At 47.5% G+C, this 18,229-nt stretch overlaps 2 protein-coding genes across 2 annotated transcripts in view; one reads left to right on the forward strand and one right to left on the reverse strand.

Moving 5' to 3' along the window:
* Positions 1-18,229, forward strand: part of fam13c (family with sequence similarity 13 member C) — a 386,051-nt gene that overhangs the window by 5,613 nt on the left and 362,209 nt on the right. The window lies entirely within an intron of this gene.
* On the reverse strand, positions 1,471-13,951 carry phyhiplb (phytanoyl-CoA 2-hydroxylase interacting protein-like b). The gene is made up of 5 exons (XM_052079778.1): positions 13,493-13,951; positions 6,906-7,102; positions 5,685-5,859; positions 4,102-4,219; positions 1,471-2,260 (listed from the first exon to the last, which is right to left on the reverse strand). Exons 1-5 carry the CDS (start codon positions 13,599-13,601, stop codon positions 1,708-1,710), a joined length of 1,152 nt encoding a protein of 383 aa, XP_051935738.1. The 5' UTR covers positions 13,602-13,951; the 3' UTR covers positions 1,471-1,707.

Here is an 18,229-nt window from a genome sequence, read left to right on the forward strand (position 1 = left end):
CATCTCCGTATGTCGGCTCGCTGAACATTCCACTTCAAATCAGTGACGCGAATCAAGAACTGTGCACACTTCCGCTTGATGTCACATTCTACACACTCTTTCCCCAAATGTACATATGAATGCGTCAATAGAAAATAAATATTTTTTCACATTTACCCCCGGCGGGAGATTTTTGGCTTTATTTGTTTTTTTTTTTTGCCTTTCCACCAAACTTTGCACGACGACGACAACGGTGTTGCAGAAAGGGTTGTCATGGCGATGACACAGTACACCCGTGTTGCAAAAAGACTGCATCATGCTTTTTTTTTTGTTGTTGTTGTTTTTAAAGGTGATCACGCTTGTCCATCACAGTACACGCTTTCAAGGCCTGTTGCACGAGTTAGTCCAGCTTTTTTTTTTTTTTTTTTTTAAAGTCTTAGTTGTTTTTAGTACCTTTGGTTTTGAGAAATGACAGGAAGCTGGGCCCTAGCAAAGTCAGAAATATCAGTCCATGCCATAGTTGGGAGGTAGCGAGAAGGTGTCCCCTCACCCCGCTGGAACGGCAAACAAAAGGGATCAAAATCAAGTGAGAAAAATGAACGACACTTGAGTAGAATAAGAACAAAACGGGGAAAAAGTCAATCAAGCCGAGAAGCAGTCGTGTTTTGTGAGCTTGGCTTGAAACGGGGGAGCCTTTTCTTGGATGAAAATTGGATTGACGGGGCATTGCGTCACTCCAGTCTCAGACGTCTGACTAAATGATCTACATTTTTTTAGATATTTTATACTATTTTATACTATGTTTATATTTGTTATTGATTAAAAAAAATTTCCGCCTGTCGGACGTTGTATCGGTCTGTCGTGGTGAAGAAGGAGCTGAGCCAAAGGGCGAAGCTCTCAATTTACCGGTCGATCTACGTCCCAACCCTCACCTATGGTCACGAGCTATGGGTCGTGACCGAAAGAACGAGATTCCGGATACAAGCGGCCGAAATGAGTTTTCTCCGCAGGGTGTCCGGGCTCTCCCTTAGAGATAAGGTGAGAAGCTCGGTCATCCGGGAGGGGCTCCGAGTCGAGCCGCTTCTCCTCCACATCGAGAGGAGCCAGATGAGGTGGCTTGGGCATCTGATTCGGATGCCTCCTGAACGCCTCCCTGGTGAGGTGTTCCGGGCATGTCCCACCGGGAGGAGACCCCGAGGAAGACCCACGACACGCTGGAGAGACTATGTCACCCAGCTGGCCTGGGAACGCCTCGGGATCCCCCGGGGAGAGCTGGAAGAAGTAGCTAGGGAGAGGGAAGTCTGGGCTTCCCTGCTAAAGCTGTTGCCCCCGCGACCCGTCCCTGGATAAGCGGTAGATGATGGATGGATGGATAAAAAAAAAATTTTTTTGAAGACAACATTTCTGTATCCCGTATTTCACTTTTTGCGGTTTACGTCATGTTATGTGGAGGGGGGATCCTCAACTATATTACGGGAATTCCCCCCCCCCCCCCTTTTTTTACCAAACATTTTTTCAACTTCCTCTCAAATATTCGGAATTAGTTTGAGTACGAGAACAGAATGTGAACTTTCGGCGAAGAAAAAGTAACCGTACCAACAAAAAAACCCAAACTTGGACTTAGTTAGGACCTGTAAGTGTGGCTGTACTGAAACACACCGCTTCATGCAAGTGTTGCACTCCCCAAAAGTCCCGCCCCCCCCCCAAAAAAAGTCCCGCCCCCTGCCGCTAGCGTCCCACGCTGATGTTACAGGTCTTGCAGCTGGGGTCCTTCTTGGCGTTGACGGTGGACAGACTCATGAGCTGGTGGCCGCTGATCTCGGCCACCGTGCCCATCGCCAGGTCCACGGGCTCCGTGTAGATCACCTCCAGGATCACGTCCTGGGCGTGACGGAAGACCAGGCCGTCGCCATCGCCCCCGCCGCCTTCCTCCCGCTGGCACGTGAGGAAGCGGTTGTCGGCGATGTCGAGGGCGGGCAGCCTCTGCTTGCAGAAGTCGTCCCCGCGCGAGCCTTTGGGCGCCAGCACCAGGATGACGTAGTGGTAGGCCGTGTACATGCAGTAGAAGTCCCCAAAGTAGAGGTTGGTGTCGGGGTTGAACAGGGCGTCGGCTCGCACCTCGAAGCGATGGCGGCCGTACGGGGAGTCCTGCGGGGTCTTGCCCGTGTTGAACTCCGTGTTGCAGCTGAAGAAAAGGCCCTCCAGCTTGCCGCTGATGGGAGAACCGTGGCTGCCGCTGTTGTCCTTCACCGACGGCAGCATCCGGTTGCCCTGCTCCTCCCTGGAATAGCAGAGACACCCCCCAAAAAAAAAAATCATAAATCAAGACGCTTGACTGCCTTGTGCAGATATTAGAGTGTGAAATAACGGCAGAAAATGAAAACACTTGACCAGTCGCAGAGCCGCTTTGAGTTGGCTTTGAGTTGTAATAACCGTGTTCACCACTAGATGGCATCAAGACACTTGACTGCCTTGTGCAGATATTAAGAGTGTGAAATAACGTCAGAAAATGAAAACACTTGACGGTCGCGGAGCCGCTTTGAGTTGTAATAACCGTGTTCACCACTAGATGGCATCAATACACTTGACTGCCTTGTGCAGATATTAAGAGTGTGAAATAACGTCAGAAAATGAAAACACTTGACGGTCGCGGAGCCGCTTTGAGTTGTAATAACCGTGTTCACCACTAGATGGCATCAAGACACTTGACTGCCTTGTGCAGATATTAGAGTGTGAAATAGCGTCAGAAAATGAAAACACTTGACCAGTCGCGGAGCCGCTTTGAGTTGTAATAACCGTGTTCACCACTAGATGGCAGCAAGACACTTGACTGCCTTGTGCTGTTATTAGAGTATGAAATAACGTCAGAAAATGAAAACACTTTGACCGGTCGCGGAGCCGCTTTGAGTTGTAATAACCATGTTCACCACTAGATGGCATCAAGACACTTGACTGCCTTGTGCAGATATTAAGAGTGTGAAATAACGTCAGAAAATAAACACTTGACGGTCGCGGAGCCGCTTTGAGTTGTAATAACCGTGTTCGCCACTAGATGGCATCAAGACACTTGACTGCCTTGTGCTGTTATTAGAGTGTGAAATAGCGTCAGAAAATGAAAACACTTGACCAGTCGCGGAGCCGCTTTGAGTTGTAATAACCGTGTCCACCACTAGATGGCATCAAGACACTTGACTGCCTTGTGCAGATATTAAGAGTGTGAAATAACGTCAGAAAATGAAAACACGACCAGTCGTGGAGCCGCTTTGAGTCGTAATAACCGTGTTCACCACTAGATGGCATCAAGACACTTGACTGCCTTGTGCAGATATTAAGAGTGTGAAATAACGTCAGAAAATGAAAACACTTGACCAGTCGCAGAGCCGCTTTGAGTTGTAATAACCGTGCTCACCACTAGATGGCATCAAGACACTTGACTGCCTTGTGCAGATATTAAGAGTGTGAAATAACGTCAGAAAATGAAAACACTTTACCGGTCGCGCAGCCGCTTTGAGTTGTAATAACCGTGTTCACCACTAGATGGCATCAAGACACTTGACTGCCTTGTGCAGATATTAAGAGTGTGAAATAACGTCAGAAAATGAAAACACTTGACCGGTCGCGGAGCCGCTTTGAGTTGTAATAACCGTGTTCACCACTAGATGGCATCAAGACACTTGACTGCCTTGTGCTGTCATTAGAGTGTGAAATAACGTCAGAAAATGAAAACACTTGACGGTCGCGGAGCAGCTTTGAGTTGTAATAACCGTGTTCACCACTAGATGGCAGACATCGCTTTAAGCTGCGGCGCTAAAATTAATTTTTAATCAAAGAAAGCGGTTTGCCGCTCGTGCCGCCGCCATTTCTTCGCATAGAGAACACATCGACATTGAACAATGCGTCTTTAGCGCGGGCTTTTAAAATTTGCCGTCGTTAGGATGTCGGACGGGCGGTTAGCACACCTGCCTCACTGTCCTGAGGTTCTGAGATTGAATCTCAAGCTGTAAAATGTGTGTATGTAAAATAATAAGCAAACGTGTCTTTTGTTACCCACCGAATGGCGCAAATTTCAGTCCAAAAAAAATTGTGTCAAAACGGTTTATGACGTCGTCATCAACGGGTTACCTGGCGTGGTCAAAGTATTCCTTATTCTGGTTGCGGTAGAAGACGGAGAAGCGCAGCATCCGTCCGGAGATGGCCTCGGCCTTCGCCAGGAGCTGGTTGAGATGCACTGTGGAATAATCTGCAAAGATAAGATAAGATAAGATAATATATCCTTTATTTGTCCCACACAAAGAAGGGGCAAACGTCATTTTTTTTGTGCTAGCTTGCGCGTACTTGAAAGGGCATCTGAGTTGGGGGGATGAATGCAAATGAGCCTGCTGTCACGCTATAAGGAAGTGGCAACCTTGTTTTATTTTTATTTTTAACTAACGCTTCACAATACGTGTCGCTCCTCCGCCTCGCATCACATGACCTGCCGCCTCCCCTCCCCCCCCCCGACATCAACTTCTGCCAACATTAAATGCCCTGACCTCCACGTCGCCAGATAAACCGCATGCGCTCGCCTCGCTGCTTTTATTTAATCCCAACCGTCCTTCCCTCATCGTAACGCCCTCCCCATCTGGATGAATCCCGTTACCGTTGGCTCGTATATTTAATGTGGGAGGAAAAAGTGCTTGGTCACATCCACTGCGAGGGTGGAGCATCGTTCAGGGTGCAGTGACTTATTCAAGGACAGCTCCAAGGTAAAGTCACGACAATGAAGTGTTTCCGATACGTTTTGTGTCAAAGAAAACATCCAACAAAGAGAGAACAGAACAGCGCTGCCTTCAGCACGCCGCGCTAGCTTAATGCTAGCATGACATGCTAAGGCTTAATATTTAGAAGCCTTTAAACACACAGCGCGGCCCGGTAGTCCAGTGGTTAGCACGTCGGCTTCACAGTGCAGAGGTACCGGGTTCGATTCCACCTCCGGCCTCCCTGTGTGGAGTTTGCATGTTCTTCCCGGGCCTGCGTGGGTTTTCTCCGGGTGCTCCGGTTTCCTCCCACATTCCAAAAACATGCACGGCAGGCTGATTGGACGCTCTAAATTGTCCCTAGGTGTGAGTGTGAGTGTGAATGGTTGTTTGTTTCTGTGTGCCCTGCGATTGGCTGGCAACCGATTCAGGTTCTCCCCGGGCCTGCGTGGGTTTTCTCCGGGTGCTCCGGTTTCCTCCCACATTCCAAAAATATGCGTGGCAGGCTGATTGAACACTCTAAATTGTCCCTAGGTGTGAGTGTGGGTGTGGATGGTTGTTCGTCTCTGTGTGCCCTGCGATTGGCTGGCAACTGATTCAGGGTGTCCCCCGTCTACTGCCCGAAGACGGCTGGGATAGGCTCCAGCACCCCCCGCGACCCTAGTGAGGATCAAGCGGTTTGGAAAATGGATGGATGGATAAACACACAGCTGCCTTGGAAAAAAAAAGCCTGCTAGCTGAATGCTAACATAGAAAGGAAAATGCCATTGACAAGCTAATGGTTAGCCTGGAGACAGAATATAGAACAATACTCATATATTCTATCGATTCTTCAACCCAGGGATGACTAATATGGTGACGGCGATCCTGTTCTTAAAAATCGCTCGCCGCCATTTTCCCCATCATGTTGTCATTCCAGGAAATGAAAACTGCGAGGAAATTGTCGTCACAAACTTGCCCGTGACTCACCGGCGGTGCAGAACTCGACGATTTCGCTCCACTCCGAGACGGCGTAGTCCCCGTCCGTCTGTTTGGACGCCATCTGGACCGCCACCGTGTACTCGGTGCGCGGGCTGAGGAACCAATGGCCGCGCACCGTCATGGGGAGGGGCACCGCCTTGGCCACCAGCTTGGTCGGCACGTCCTGGGAGGGGGGAGACCGCATCAACCAGACTTCAATCGCATATGCAGTGGTACCTGAAACACTCGAAATGTCATGCCTGTTGGTACCTGGAGTACTTGTGTGTGTGTGCGTTGTGTGCCTTTAAGGGGCGTGGCCTAATGACTACAGTAGGATCTCGTTGGCCGCTACTACGCTCCATTAATTTTTTTCCGTAACAAGTTGCCACTGTAATTCACAAACGCCACATCACAGTGACCCCCTTTCATCGAGGACGGACCCCGCCAGCCACCCCCCCACCCCCCCTCCAACACATGAGCCTCGAGGGACAACTGCACCAATATTTCATGCTCCGCCCAGCAACTGCGTGGCGCAGTCCATCTCCCGACACTCCTGCTGCTGTACACTTTATCCAAACAGCGGCGTGCCGTTGCTTGCCATGAAGTCAAAACGAGCTTTTGATCTTCACATACCCCCCCGAACCCCGCCCCCCCCCCCCACCCTCATCCCACTGACGCTCCTGCTGGTGATGAGGAAAGAAGCCGCTTTAAAAAGAACATTCATTCATTCATTCATCTTCCGAGCCGCTTGATCCTCATTAGGGTCGCGGGGGGTGCTGGAGCCTATCCCAGCTGTCTTCGGGCATTAGGCGGGGGACACCCTGAACCGGTCGCCAGCCAATCGCAGGGCACAAATAGATGAACGACCATTCGCACTCACACTCACACCTATGGACAATTTAGAGTGTTCAATCAGCCTGCCACGCATGTTTTTTTTGGAATGTGGGAGGAAACCGGAGCACCCGGAGAAAACCCACGCAGGCCCGGGGAGAACATGCAAACTCCACACAGGGAGGCCGGAGCTGGAATCGAACCCGGTACCTCCGCACTGTGAAGCCGACGTGCTAACCACTGGACTACCGGGCCGCCTAAAAAGAACACATTCTGGCAAATGGACGTTTTGATGACAACATCCAATATTACAAACACATACGATCCTGTGCAGGACTCTCAAGCTTCCGGGCAGGCGTGCGCAACAAAAACGCTTCCTGGGGGGCGCGTTGGCGTTACCTTGTGCTTGAACTTGTTGGAGTTTTTGTTCTCCTTCTTGTTCAGGTCAATGAAGTAATGCGTGATGCGCTCCTTGCCGCGCTGCTCCATGTCCCAGCAGATCTTGAAAGAGTCGCAGGTGATGTTGCTGATCTTGATGCCCTGCGGGACGGGCAGCTCCTCCATGTCGGAGATGGCGCCATCTTGGGATTTACTTCCTGCGCAGAACCAAGGTCACGCTTAGTCCATAATGTTGATCTTTGACCTTTAAATCCTGCCTGTGCGTTCGCTACACTCGCAGCTCTCATTCTTTTATCGCTGCGAGTGATTATTCTGCCTCCCCGTTGGCCACTTAGTCGAACCAGTGCATGTTGCCATGGAAACACCTGATTCCCCCCCCCCCCTTTTCCAAAACATACCTATGTGCTTCCCCGAGCAGAAGGCGCATTAAATATTTCAAAACGGTGCTGATTGAACATGAGGAGGCTCCATCACTAATCGGCAAAATTGACATTTGGTGATCGATATGCTTCAATCCGTCACGTATTTCTTTCTCAGTTGTGATGGTGCATGTCAACGTGCGCCCCCCCCCCCCACCCCCCGGTGCAACGCAAGGTCAAAGGAAATGTCAAAACACGGCTCAGCGGCTCCTTTGTGCAATCGCGGATGAATATAGACTTTGCACGTCACATTCAACAATGCGACGTGTGTGTGTGTGGGGGGGGGGGGGCGGGGGGCGGGGGGGGGCGCTGCAAAGAATGCACATCTAAACAATGGCGGACGCGGCAGAGCGTGGTCAAGCCATCACCATTCATACGCCGAGAGGGGCCGAGATTAAAAATGCAATTCCATAATTGGACTATCTCGCAACTACACACACACACACACACACACACACACACACACACACACTTTAGAATGAAAAACTTGTGAGGACTGGCCTAAATGTCCTCACTTGTCAAAAATGTCCTCACTACGTTGGTCTTATAATCACAGTGGTCCTCACAAGAATAGTCATACAAACACACACACACACACACACACACACACACACACACACACACACACACACACACACCTTTACTCACACACACACTCATTTTGAAACAAGAATGCAGACTTGTCAAGAGCTAAATCAATTGTAGAGCTAAATCTTCATTTATACCAGCAAGGTGCCTCAAATGCTCGTCGAGCCGCAGGTTGCCGACCCCCACCTCGGGCAGATTAGCTTGACGCGGCAACACCGAGGGCCTGAAATCTGATTGGACAAAAACAATCTCGCGTCCATATGAAGTGGAGACAGTGCAGCTCAGAGAAGCGCAACAAAACGAAGAGAACAGACTCCCAAGTTTAGGTTGTACTGAAAGCTCATCGACATCGGAAGCAGAGCACAGACGACCCACATTCGTTACGGGGTCGTACGCCGTCCACCTGAAAAGTACATTTTGGACCGCGCCGTTCCGCCATTTGTTGCCGACGTTTGATTCAGGCGAAGGCCCGCCGTCACCCAGAACGAATGCAAAGAGAGACTCGCTCCATCGCCGAAGTAATCTTAGCGCACAGCGCGTGTCCAGACTGGCCTTTCATATTTGAATTTAGTGACATCCGACGGCAAGCCGGCACGGCCGCTCAGGTTTTGATCCTCCGACAGTGGATAGTTCTTTCAAATGAGGCCATTATTTCTTTTGTGGTGTATCATTCACCCCCCCCCCCCCCCCCCCGCCAACAGTCATTTATCACAATCCACAAGGGGTCGTTACATTAGGGCTAGCTAGATCATCCGCATTGTTATTAACACCGTCCATCACCGTAACGACAAATATTCATGGCATTGCGTCTTTGTAAAAACTCCCTCGATGGATCAAGGGATGGAGAGAGGAAAGAAATAGAGGAGCGGGAGATGTGGCGAGCTAGCTAGCTAGCAAGAGTGATGAAGCTAGCAAGAGAGATGTAGCGAGCAGGCTAGCAAGAGAGATGAAGTGAGCTAGCTAGCAAGAGAGATGAAGTGAGCTAGCTAGCAAGAGAGATGAAGTGAGCTAGCTAGCAAGAGAGATGAAGCGAGCTAGCTAGCAAGAGAGATGTAGCGAGCTAGCTAGCAAGAGAGATGTAGCGAGCTAGCTAGCAAGAGAGATGAAGCGAGCTAGCTAGCAAGAGAGATGAAGCGAGCTAGCTAGCAAGAGAGATGTAGCGAGCTAGCTAGCTAGCAAGAGAGATGTAGCGAGCAGGCTAGCAAGAGAGATGTAGCGAGCTAGCTAGCAAGAGAGATGAAGTGAGCTAGCTAGCAAGAGCGATGAAGTGAGCTAGCTAGCAAGAGAGATGAAGTGAGCTGGCTAGCAAGAGAGATGTAGCGAGCTAGCTAGCAAGAGAGATGAAGTGAGCTGGCTAGCAAGAGAGATGTAGCGAGCTAGCTAGCAAGAGAGATGTAGCGAGCAGGCTAGCTAGAGAGATGTAGCTAACTAGCGAGATGTTTTTCGAGTCAAGAGTACATTGTGTATATTACTGACAGGGACATACAATGTGACGACGAATGATTAACCGTATGTAAAGTTCATGAAGATATATTTGGCATATCTTCCTCCCGTCGACTCCCAACGGGACTTTTCTCTTAAACCTCAACTTGACTGCGTCGCTAATATTGCGGCCAGACCCTCTCCGCCGTTTGCGGGTACGGCCTGCGCCGCTCATCTGGTGAGCAATCCTCCGGGAGACGGTGAGAATGAAAGATGGAGGACGAAGGTCAGACGGAGGAGGTCGAAAATAAACCCCGGTACTGCTAGCCGAGGACGACTGTGTCGTCGCCGTTACTCACGATTGTCGGCGGCGAGAGCAACGATGCCGCGTCACCATTTTTACCCTCAAAGCCACTGAATGGCGACGACTCGCCATCCGAGCACATTCGCTACTTCACGATGAGCATTTGCAGAGAGGCCGACATCGGCGTTTGTCAGCATTTCCCTTTTCATTGAGTGCCATTAAAGAGCGCTGCAGAGGGATCAATAAAAATCGTGTTAACATGCAAACACAAACCCTCCTAATGGATCCGCGTGTTCAGCTCTGCTCCAGATTTACCTGGACTGAAGTGTGGTGCGTTATTAGTGACAAGCTAGGAGATCGACAAAAATCAAGGCCAGGGCAATCGCTGAGCTGTCAATCGCTTTACAGACCGAACGGTAACAAAATCAAGACTTAACGAGCACATTCAGGCATGAGCTCACGGCCGCAGCTGCTAGCCAAAGCCGATCCAACTTGATAAATGTTAGCCAGTTCACAGCCTGCTGCTATCCTGCGCACCACGATCGCTACTAGCATTCGTTGACTCCGGGTTGTAATTCACTTCATTTAAAAATTGAATTGGCTGGCCGTGTAATACGACAAAATGAAACAGCCTTTGTCTTGGGAGTAGCCTCCCGAGTTTTTTTTGGTGGTGGCGGTGGTGGGGGTTAGCGGTGTCGCAGCGGGGCCGGACGGATGTGGACGGACTCTTTTGAAAAGCGCGTCTTTGTTGGGTTTCGCTACGCGGCCTAACTAGACTGACACGGGTGTCATGCTGAGAGCGCCCGGAAAACAAGAGCATCTCTCTCAAAAGCGAGCCACGCGAACAATGTGGCCCTTCAGCGCCGTGTTTACACAACCGGCAAGCTTCTCGGGCCGCAAATGCAGACACGGTCAAAGCAGATAACACACATACACACACAAACTTTCAGGGAGTTGTTGGGATTCATTCATTCATCTTCCGAACCGCTCAATCCTCACTAGGGTCGCGGGGGGTGCTGGAGCCTATCCCAGCTGTCTCCGGGCAGTAGGCGGGGGACACCCTGAATCGGTTGCCAGCCAATCGCAGGGCACACAGAGACGAACAACCATCCACACCCACACTCACACCGAGGGACAATTTAGAGTGTTCAATCATCCTGCCATGCATGTTTTTGGAATGTGGGAGGAAACCGGAGCACCCGGAGAAAACCCACGCAGGCCCGGGGAGCACATGCAAACTCCACACAGGGAGGCCGGAGCTGGAATCGAACCCGGTACCTCTGCACTCTGAAGCCGACGTGCTAACCACTGGACTACCGGGCTGCCCCTTGTTGGGATTCCATCCATCCATTTTTGCCGCTAAAATTTAATTTGGAACTCTCATCGCTGAATCAATCACGGAGCGGCGTGCCTCATGTTTTTAACTGATTATACATCCCAAAATAATAACAACAAACCGGTAACATTTCGTTTTTGGTCATACTTCATCGTCAATATGTCATGCACTACCGCTACCTTAGCGTGGTGCAGTAAATGCGCGTGAGTGAGCTTGGTAGCTAGCGGTTTTTGGGGTGGAGATGCGAGGGGGAAAGGGGGAGGGGCTTAAGTGAGGCTACGTTCTGATCTTGCTAGCAGCTTCAAGACCGCAACAGAAAGTTTTCAACCGCGGATGCATCACAGACGTATGTCGATCCGGCTCGAGCCGTCATGTTGTGTGAGCCGCGCCAACGATCGCAACTGACACAATTCCAATTTTACCGCGTCGAGCGCTTGCGCCGAGCGTCGACACGACGCCGACGCTAATTTGCTCATCCGCGTCGTTAGCACTAAGCTCACGTCTGAGGCCTGACATCATTAATTTGCATTTGATTAAAACTCAACTCTTCAGAGAACCGGGCGAGGCTAATTAATTTACTGGTTCAACTTCCACGATGGATCAAGACAATCTACTTGGAATGCTGCGAATGACGCTCGTGGAAAATTGTTCTTAGTCTGAGGGTGTAGAAGTAGCACATCCTCCATTTTGAGTTACGAGTCCTGCATTTTGACTGGAGAACTTTTGTCAATCACCACTGCCAAGTGTCCTGCCACGTATTTAGTGCATTGAAATGTCCCCACAGCGCTCTGTCTGTCTGTCTGTGTGTGTGTATGTGTGTGTGTGTGTGTGTGTGTGTTCCATTCCCGCAAACAGGAAGAAGCCCGGCGATTCCGCATGCGCTCCCATTTGCTGGCTCAGCGTGGCCCTCTCATGCTGCCAATTAAATATTGATGGCCGTGAGAGAGTAAATTTAGAAACGGTCCTGAGAAAGGAAAGAGACACAAGGTGACACTGGCTATTTCCTGGAAATTCAATGCGGCTACTTTACATGCGGGTGCCGGGTCTTCCGTCGTTTTATTTTATTTTTTTTCCAGACCACTTTTGTCATGTGTCAGGGTCAAGGTCAACCGCAAAGCGTTTGCGCTTCGGGCATCAAAACGGCGAGCGCCGGCCCCCCGCTTTGGCTTTTGACGCGATACCAGACGGGCTAGCTAGTCAACAACGAGGCTAGCCGATTAGCGATAGCGAGTCTGAACAAAAGTGTTTGATCGGCAGAATGGTTAGACAAGCCAAACAAATCTGGAGTTTGGTTGCAACAGCAAAGTTATGAAAGGAAGAAAGTAGAAGAAGAAAAATATTGGAGCTGCTGTAAAGGCAGCCGCTCTCGCGGCGCCATCTTGAAGTCAGAATAGCATCAAAGCAAAACAATACAACACAACACATGAGACACAGACAGTCATTCAATTTTCACCACTTTTCTGCATACTTTGTTGATTGAAGCGGGCGTTAGCTAAATATTGATCCCAAACTGTTCGGGATGACGTACGTGGCATAGTTGCGTGCTGTTACTTTGCGTTTTAGGTTTTTTTTTTGTATTTGGAACCATATTGGCAGTTTCTGTAATCGCGACTTGATAGCGATGCTACGAAGAGGTGGATTAAGTCGGGTAAGCCCCCCCCCATGTGACCCAATCCTCGGCTGAGGATTTTTCACACGGCCCCGCAGCTAAACTGGTCTCTCCGCCGTTTCTTCGACAAGCGTCGTCGTTGGGCACCGCGGCGGGCCGAGGGTGCGTTTGTTGCGCCATAAACAAAACGCCATGTGGGTGTCTCAAGGACACACGGGCGATATTTATTCAGAAGATTCAGCAAAAGTGTCGGCGAATGTTTTGAAAAGGGGCTCCGTGCTTCCACCTGCGGCCTATGAGATGCCCCCCCCAAAAGAAAAATCTGGCAGCAAGTCCACTCCTGCCCATTAGCAAAATGAAAGCTTTTGAATCGCCTGATGCGCAATGAACACGTGCGTCGGAAAACAAATGAAAAGCAAACGTTTTGGGGGGGGGCTTTCGGCTTGTTGCAGAGCCTCTGCGCTCACTCACATGTGGCTGCGGCCATGTTGGTTGGGAGTCTCACCTGATGATGACTTGCGTTTTTTTTTTTGCACCACCACTTAAGGGTTCAACAGAGGGGTTGACTCATTATGGGATGGTGCCACCTTATTTCGCAAATCCACTCTTGATAATGACAACTATTCCCCGAGACGATGTTTCCCGGTTGCGAATGATGCATTTAGTTAGGTGCACTGATGCCTGCACTGTTGAGATAAGATTCCCTTTTTTTTTTTAGTAACACAAAAAGGCTTTGTTACCTCTGTTGCAATTCCACACACGCAGCAGCCATTCAAAGGAACCCCTGTGAGTCCCTTACAAAAGGCAATCAAAGGCAGACTCTGCACGTTATGGGGGCGAGGGGGGGGTCACCCGTAATGCACAAATGCACTCCGATAATATGCGAATAAAAGTTGATCTCGAGCTCACCGTCTCGCTCACAAAGCTGTATGGCGTCCAGGCTCAGGTCCTTGATCATCCCCTCGCAGGGGCTGAGCGGGCTGCTGCTGATGTTGCGCGCTATGCCTGCTCCCTCCATCTCGGCCCGGGTGGATGTCACAGACGATGATGCTGTGCCGCTGCCTTGCGCTCCGAATGGCCGGCCGTCAGCTCCACTTGCTGCTCCCACTGGCGGCGAAGGAGGAGAAGGAGGGAGGGAGGGAGGCGGGGTGAGGACAGCCAAATGGAGTTTGCACTCTCTCTCTCTCTCTCTCCGTCTCTGACGCGTCACGTGCCGGGAGGGAAAACGCCCCGGTTGCACACTATTCCGCGGACGCAAATATGATTTGAAATCGCTCCATTGGCTGCTCGTATTTGTTCGGCGGTTTCTCGCAGTGCCTCCGCGCCGAGCCACAAGTGTGAGCGCGTCCGCGGGTACGCGAGTGCTCGGCGGATTAGGGAGCGCGCGCGCACGCGAACGAGCGAGTTTTCCGTCAACTGTAGCGATGGGATTTTCGGCTCTTTTCGGTGATCCGGTTCATTTGGATCGGCTCAGAGACAAGAGCCGGCTCTTTTTTGGCTCTCGAACGGCTCTTTTAACTTTAGCCTTTCTTTTAAATATTTATGACAAATTTAGCATACATTTTGATAAATTACTTGGTGAACATAAATGCAGCCTACTGACTGGAAAATAGCAACAATTATCAAGCAAAGAAATGGCTTTTTACTTATTTTATTGAACATTAAAAAGGCTCCAAACAATAAACAAGCAACAAAATTAAACTTCAACCAACAACAATCTACTCTCCATTACTTTGATCAAACGGGGGTTGACGGAAGCTCGGTATTTCCACCAGCTCAGTGGAACCTGCATTTGGACACGAATGAGTACTGAGCTGAGTGGTGTGCTTGAAGATTTGATGTCTGATGTCACGTTGCAACACAAGCTGGAGGTGAGTGCGCCCGCTCGCCTGTCTGTCTCGCACTCATCTTAAACTTCTGCTTCGTGTACCGCACAACAGTGCCAACTCCACATAGACAAACGACCATGTATAGTAAGGCGTTTTTAGCCAAAAAAAACGACCATGTATAGTAAGGCGTTTTTAGCCGAAAAAAACGACCATGTATAGTAAGGCGTGTTTAGCCGAAAAAAACGACCATGTATAGTAAGGCGTGTTTAGCCGAAAAAAAACGACCATGTATAGTAAGGCGTTTTTGACCGAAAAAAACGACCATGTATAGTAAGGCGTTTTTAGCCGAAAAAAACGACCATGTATAGTAAGGCGTTTTTAGCCAAAAAAAACGACCATGTATAGTAAGGCGTTTTTAGCCGAAAAAAACGACCATGTATAGTAAGGCGTGTTTAGCCGAAAAAAAACGACCATGTATAGTAAGGCGTTTTTGACCGAAAAAAACGACCATGTATAGTAAGGCGTTTTTAGCCGAAAAAAACGACCATGTATAGTAAGACGTTTTAGCCGAAAAAAAAACGACCATGTATAGTAAGGCGTTTTTAGCCGAAAAAAACGACCATGTATAATAAGGCGTTTTTAGCCGAAAAAAAACGGCATAGTATAGTAAGGCGTTTCTAGCCCGAAAAAAACGACCATGTATAGTAAGGCGTTTTTAGCCGAAAAAAAGACCATGTATATTAAGGCGTTTTTAGCCGAAAAAAACGACATAGTATAGTAAGGCGTTTCTAGCCCGAAAAAAAACGACCATGCATAGTAAGGCGTTTTTAGCCAAATAAAACGACCATGTATAGTAAGGCGTTTTTAGCCGAAAAAAAAGACCATGTATAGTAAGGCGTTTTTAGCCGAAAAAAATGACCATGTATAGTAAGGCGTTTTTGACCGAAAAAAACGACCATGTATAGTAAGGCGTTTTTAGCCGAAAAAAAACGACATAGTATAGTAAGGCGTTTTTAGCTGAAAAAAACGACCATGTATAGTAAGGCATTTTTGACCGAAAAAAACGACATAGTATAGTAAGGCGTTTTTAGCCGAAAAAAACGACCATGTATAGTAATGCATTTTTGACCGAAAAAAACGACCATGTATAGTAAGGCGTTTTTAGCTGAAAAAAACGACCATGTATAGTAAGGCGTTTTTAGCCGAAAAAAACGACATAGTATAGTAAGGTGTTTTTAGCCGAAAAAAAACGACCATGTATAGTAAGGCGTTTTTGACCGAAAAAAACGACATTGTATAGTAAGGCGTTTTTAGCCGAAAAAAACGACCATGTATAGTAATGCATTTTTGACCGAAAAAAACGACCATGTATAGTAAGGCGTTTTTAGCTGAAAAAAACGACCATGTATAGTAAGGCGTTTTTAGCCGAAAAAAACGACATAGTATAGTAAGGTGTTTTTAGCCGAAAAAAACGACCATGTATAGTAAGGCGTTTTTGACCGGAAAAAACGACCATGTATAGTAAGGCGTTTTTAGCCGAAAAAAACGACCATGTATAGTAAGGTGTTTTTGACCGAAAAAAAACCGACCATGTATAGTAAGGCGTTTTTAGCCGAAAAAAAGACCATGTATAGTAAGGCGTGTTTAGCCGAAAAAAACGACCATGTATAGTAAGGCGTTTTTGACCGAAAAAAACGACCATGTATAGTAAGGCGTTTTTGACCGAAAAATACGACCATGTATAGTAAGGCGTTTTTAGCCGAAAAAAAACGACCATGTATAGTAAGGCGTTTTTAGCCGAAAAAAACGACATAGTATAGTAAGGCGTTTTTGACCGAAAAAAACGACCATGTATAGTAAGGCGTTTTTGACCGAAAAAAACGACCATGTATAGTAAGGCGTTTTTAGCCGAAAAAAAACGACCATGTATAGTAAGGCGTTTTTAGCCGAAAAAAACGACAGTATAGTAAGGCGTTTTTAGCCGAAAAAAACGACATAGTATAGTAAGGCGTTTTTAGCCGAAAAAAACGACATAGTATAGTAAGGTGTTTTTAGCCGAAAAAAACGACCATGTATAGTAAGGCGTTTTCGACCGGAAAAAACGACCATGTATAGTAAGGCGTTTTTAGCCGAAAAAAACGACCATGTATAGTAAGGCGTGTTTAGCCGAAAAAAACGACCATGTATAGTAAGGCGTGTTTAGCCGAAAAAAAACGACCATGTATAGTAAGGCGTTTTTGACCGAAAAAAACGACCATGTATAGTAAGGCGTTTTTAGCCGAAAAAAACGACCATGTATAGTAAGGCGTTTTTAGCCAAAAAAAACGACCATGTATAGTAAGGCGTTTTTAGCCGAAAAAAACGACCATGTATAGTAAGGCGTGTTTAGCCGAAAAAAAACGACCATGTATAGTAAGGCGTTTTTGACCGAAAAAAACGACCATGTATAGTAAGGCGTTTTTAGCCGAAAAAAACGACCATGTATAGTAAGACGTTTTAGCCGAAAAAAAAACGACCATGTATAGTAAGGCGTTTTTAGCCGAAAAAAACGACCATGTATAATAAGGCGTTTTTAGCCGAAAAAAAACGGCATAGTATAGTAAGGCGTTTCTAGCCCGAAAAAAACGACCATGTATAGTAAGGCGTTTTTAGCCGAAAAAAAGACCATGTATATTAAGGCGTTTTTAGCCGAAAAAAACGACATAGTATAGTAAGGCGTTTCTAGCCCGAAAAAAAACGACCATGCATAGTAAGGCGTTTTTAGCCAAATAAAACGACCATGTATAGTAAGGCGTTTTTAGCCGAAAAAAAAGACCATGTATAGTAAGGCGTTTTTAGCCGAAAAAAATGACCATGTATAGTAAGGCGTTTTTGACCGAAAAAAACGACCATGTATAGTAAGGCGTTTTTAGCCGAAAAAAAACGACATAGTATAGTAAGGCGTTTTTAGCTGAAAAAAACGACCATGTATAGTAAGGCATTTTTGACCGAAAAAAACGACATAGTATAGTAAGGCGTTTTTAGCCGAAAAAAACGACCATGTATAGTAATGCATTTTTGACCGAAAAAAACGACCATGTATAGTAAGGCGTTTTTAGCTGAAAAAAACGACCATGTATAGTAAGGCGTTTTTAGCCGAAAAAAACGACATAGTATAGTAAGGTGTTTTTAGCCGAAAAAAACGACCATGTATAGTAAGGCGTTTTTGACCGAAAAAAACGACATTGTATAGTAAGGCGTTTTTAGCCGAAAAAAACGACCATGTATAGTAATGCATTTTTGACCGAAAAAAACGACCATGTATAGTAAGGCGTTTTTAGCTGAAAAAAACGACCATGTATAGTAAGGCGTTTTTAGCCGAAAAAAACGACATAGTATAGTAAGGTGTTTTTAGCCGAAAAAAACGACCATGTATAGTAAGGCGTTTTTGACCGGAAAAAACGACCATGTATAGTAAGGCGTTTTTAGCCGAAAAAAACGACCATGTATAGTAAGGTGTTTTTGACCGAAAAAAAAACCGACCATGTATAGTAAGGCGTTTTTAGCCGAAAAAAAGACCATGTATAGTAAGGCGTGTTTAGCCGAAAAAAACGACCATGTATAGTAAGGCGTTTTTGACCGAAAAAAACGACCATGTATAGTAAGGCGTTTTTGACCGAAAAATACGACCATGTATAGTAAGGCGTTTTTAGCCGAAAAAAAACGACCATGTATAGTAAGGCGTTTTTAGCCGAAAAAAACGACATAGTATAGTAAGGCGTTTTTGACCGAAAAAAACGACCATGTATAGTAAGGCGTTTTTGACCGAAAAAAACGA

Source organism: Hippocampus zosterae, chromosome 11 (genome assembly GCF_025434085.1).
Source record: "Hippocampus zosterae strain Florida chromosome 11, ASM2543408v3, whole genome shotgun sequence".
NCBI lineage: Eukaryota > Metazoa > Chordata > Actinopteri > Syngnathiformes > Syngnathidae > Hippocampus > Hippocampus zosterae.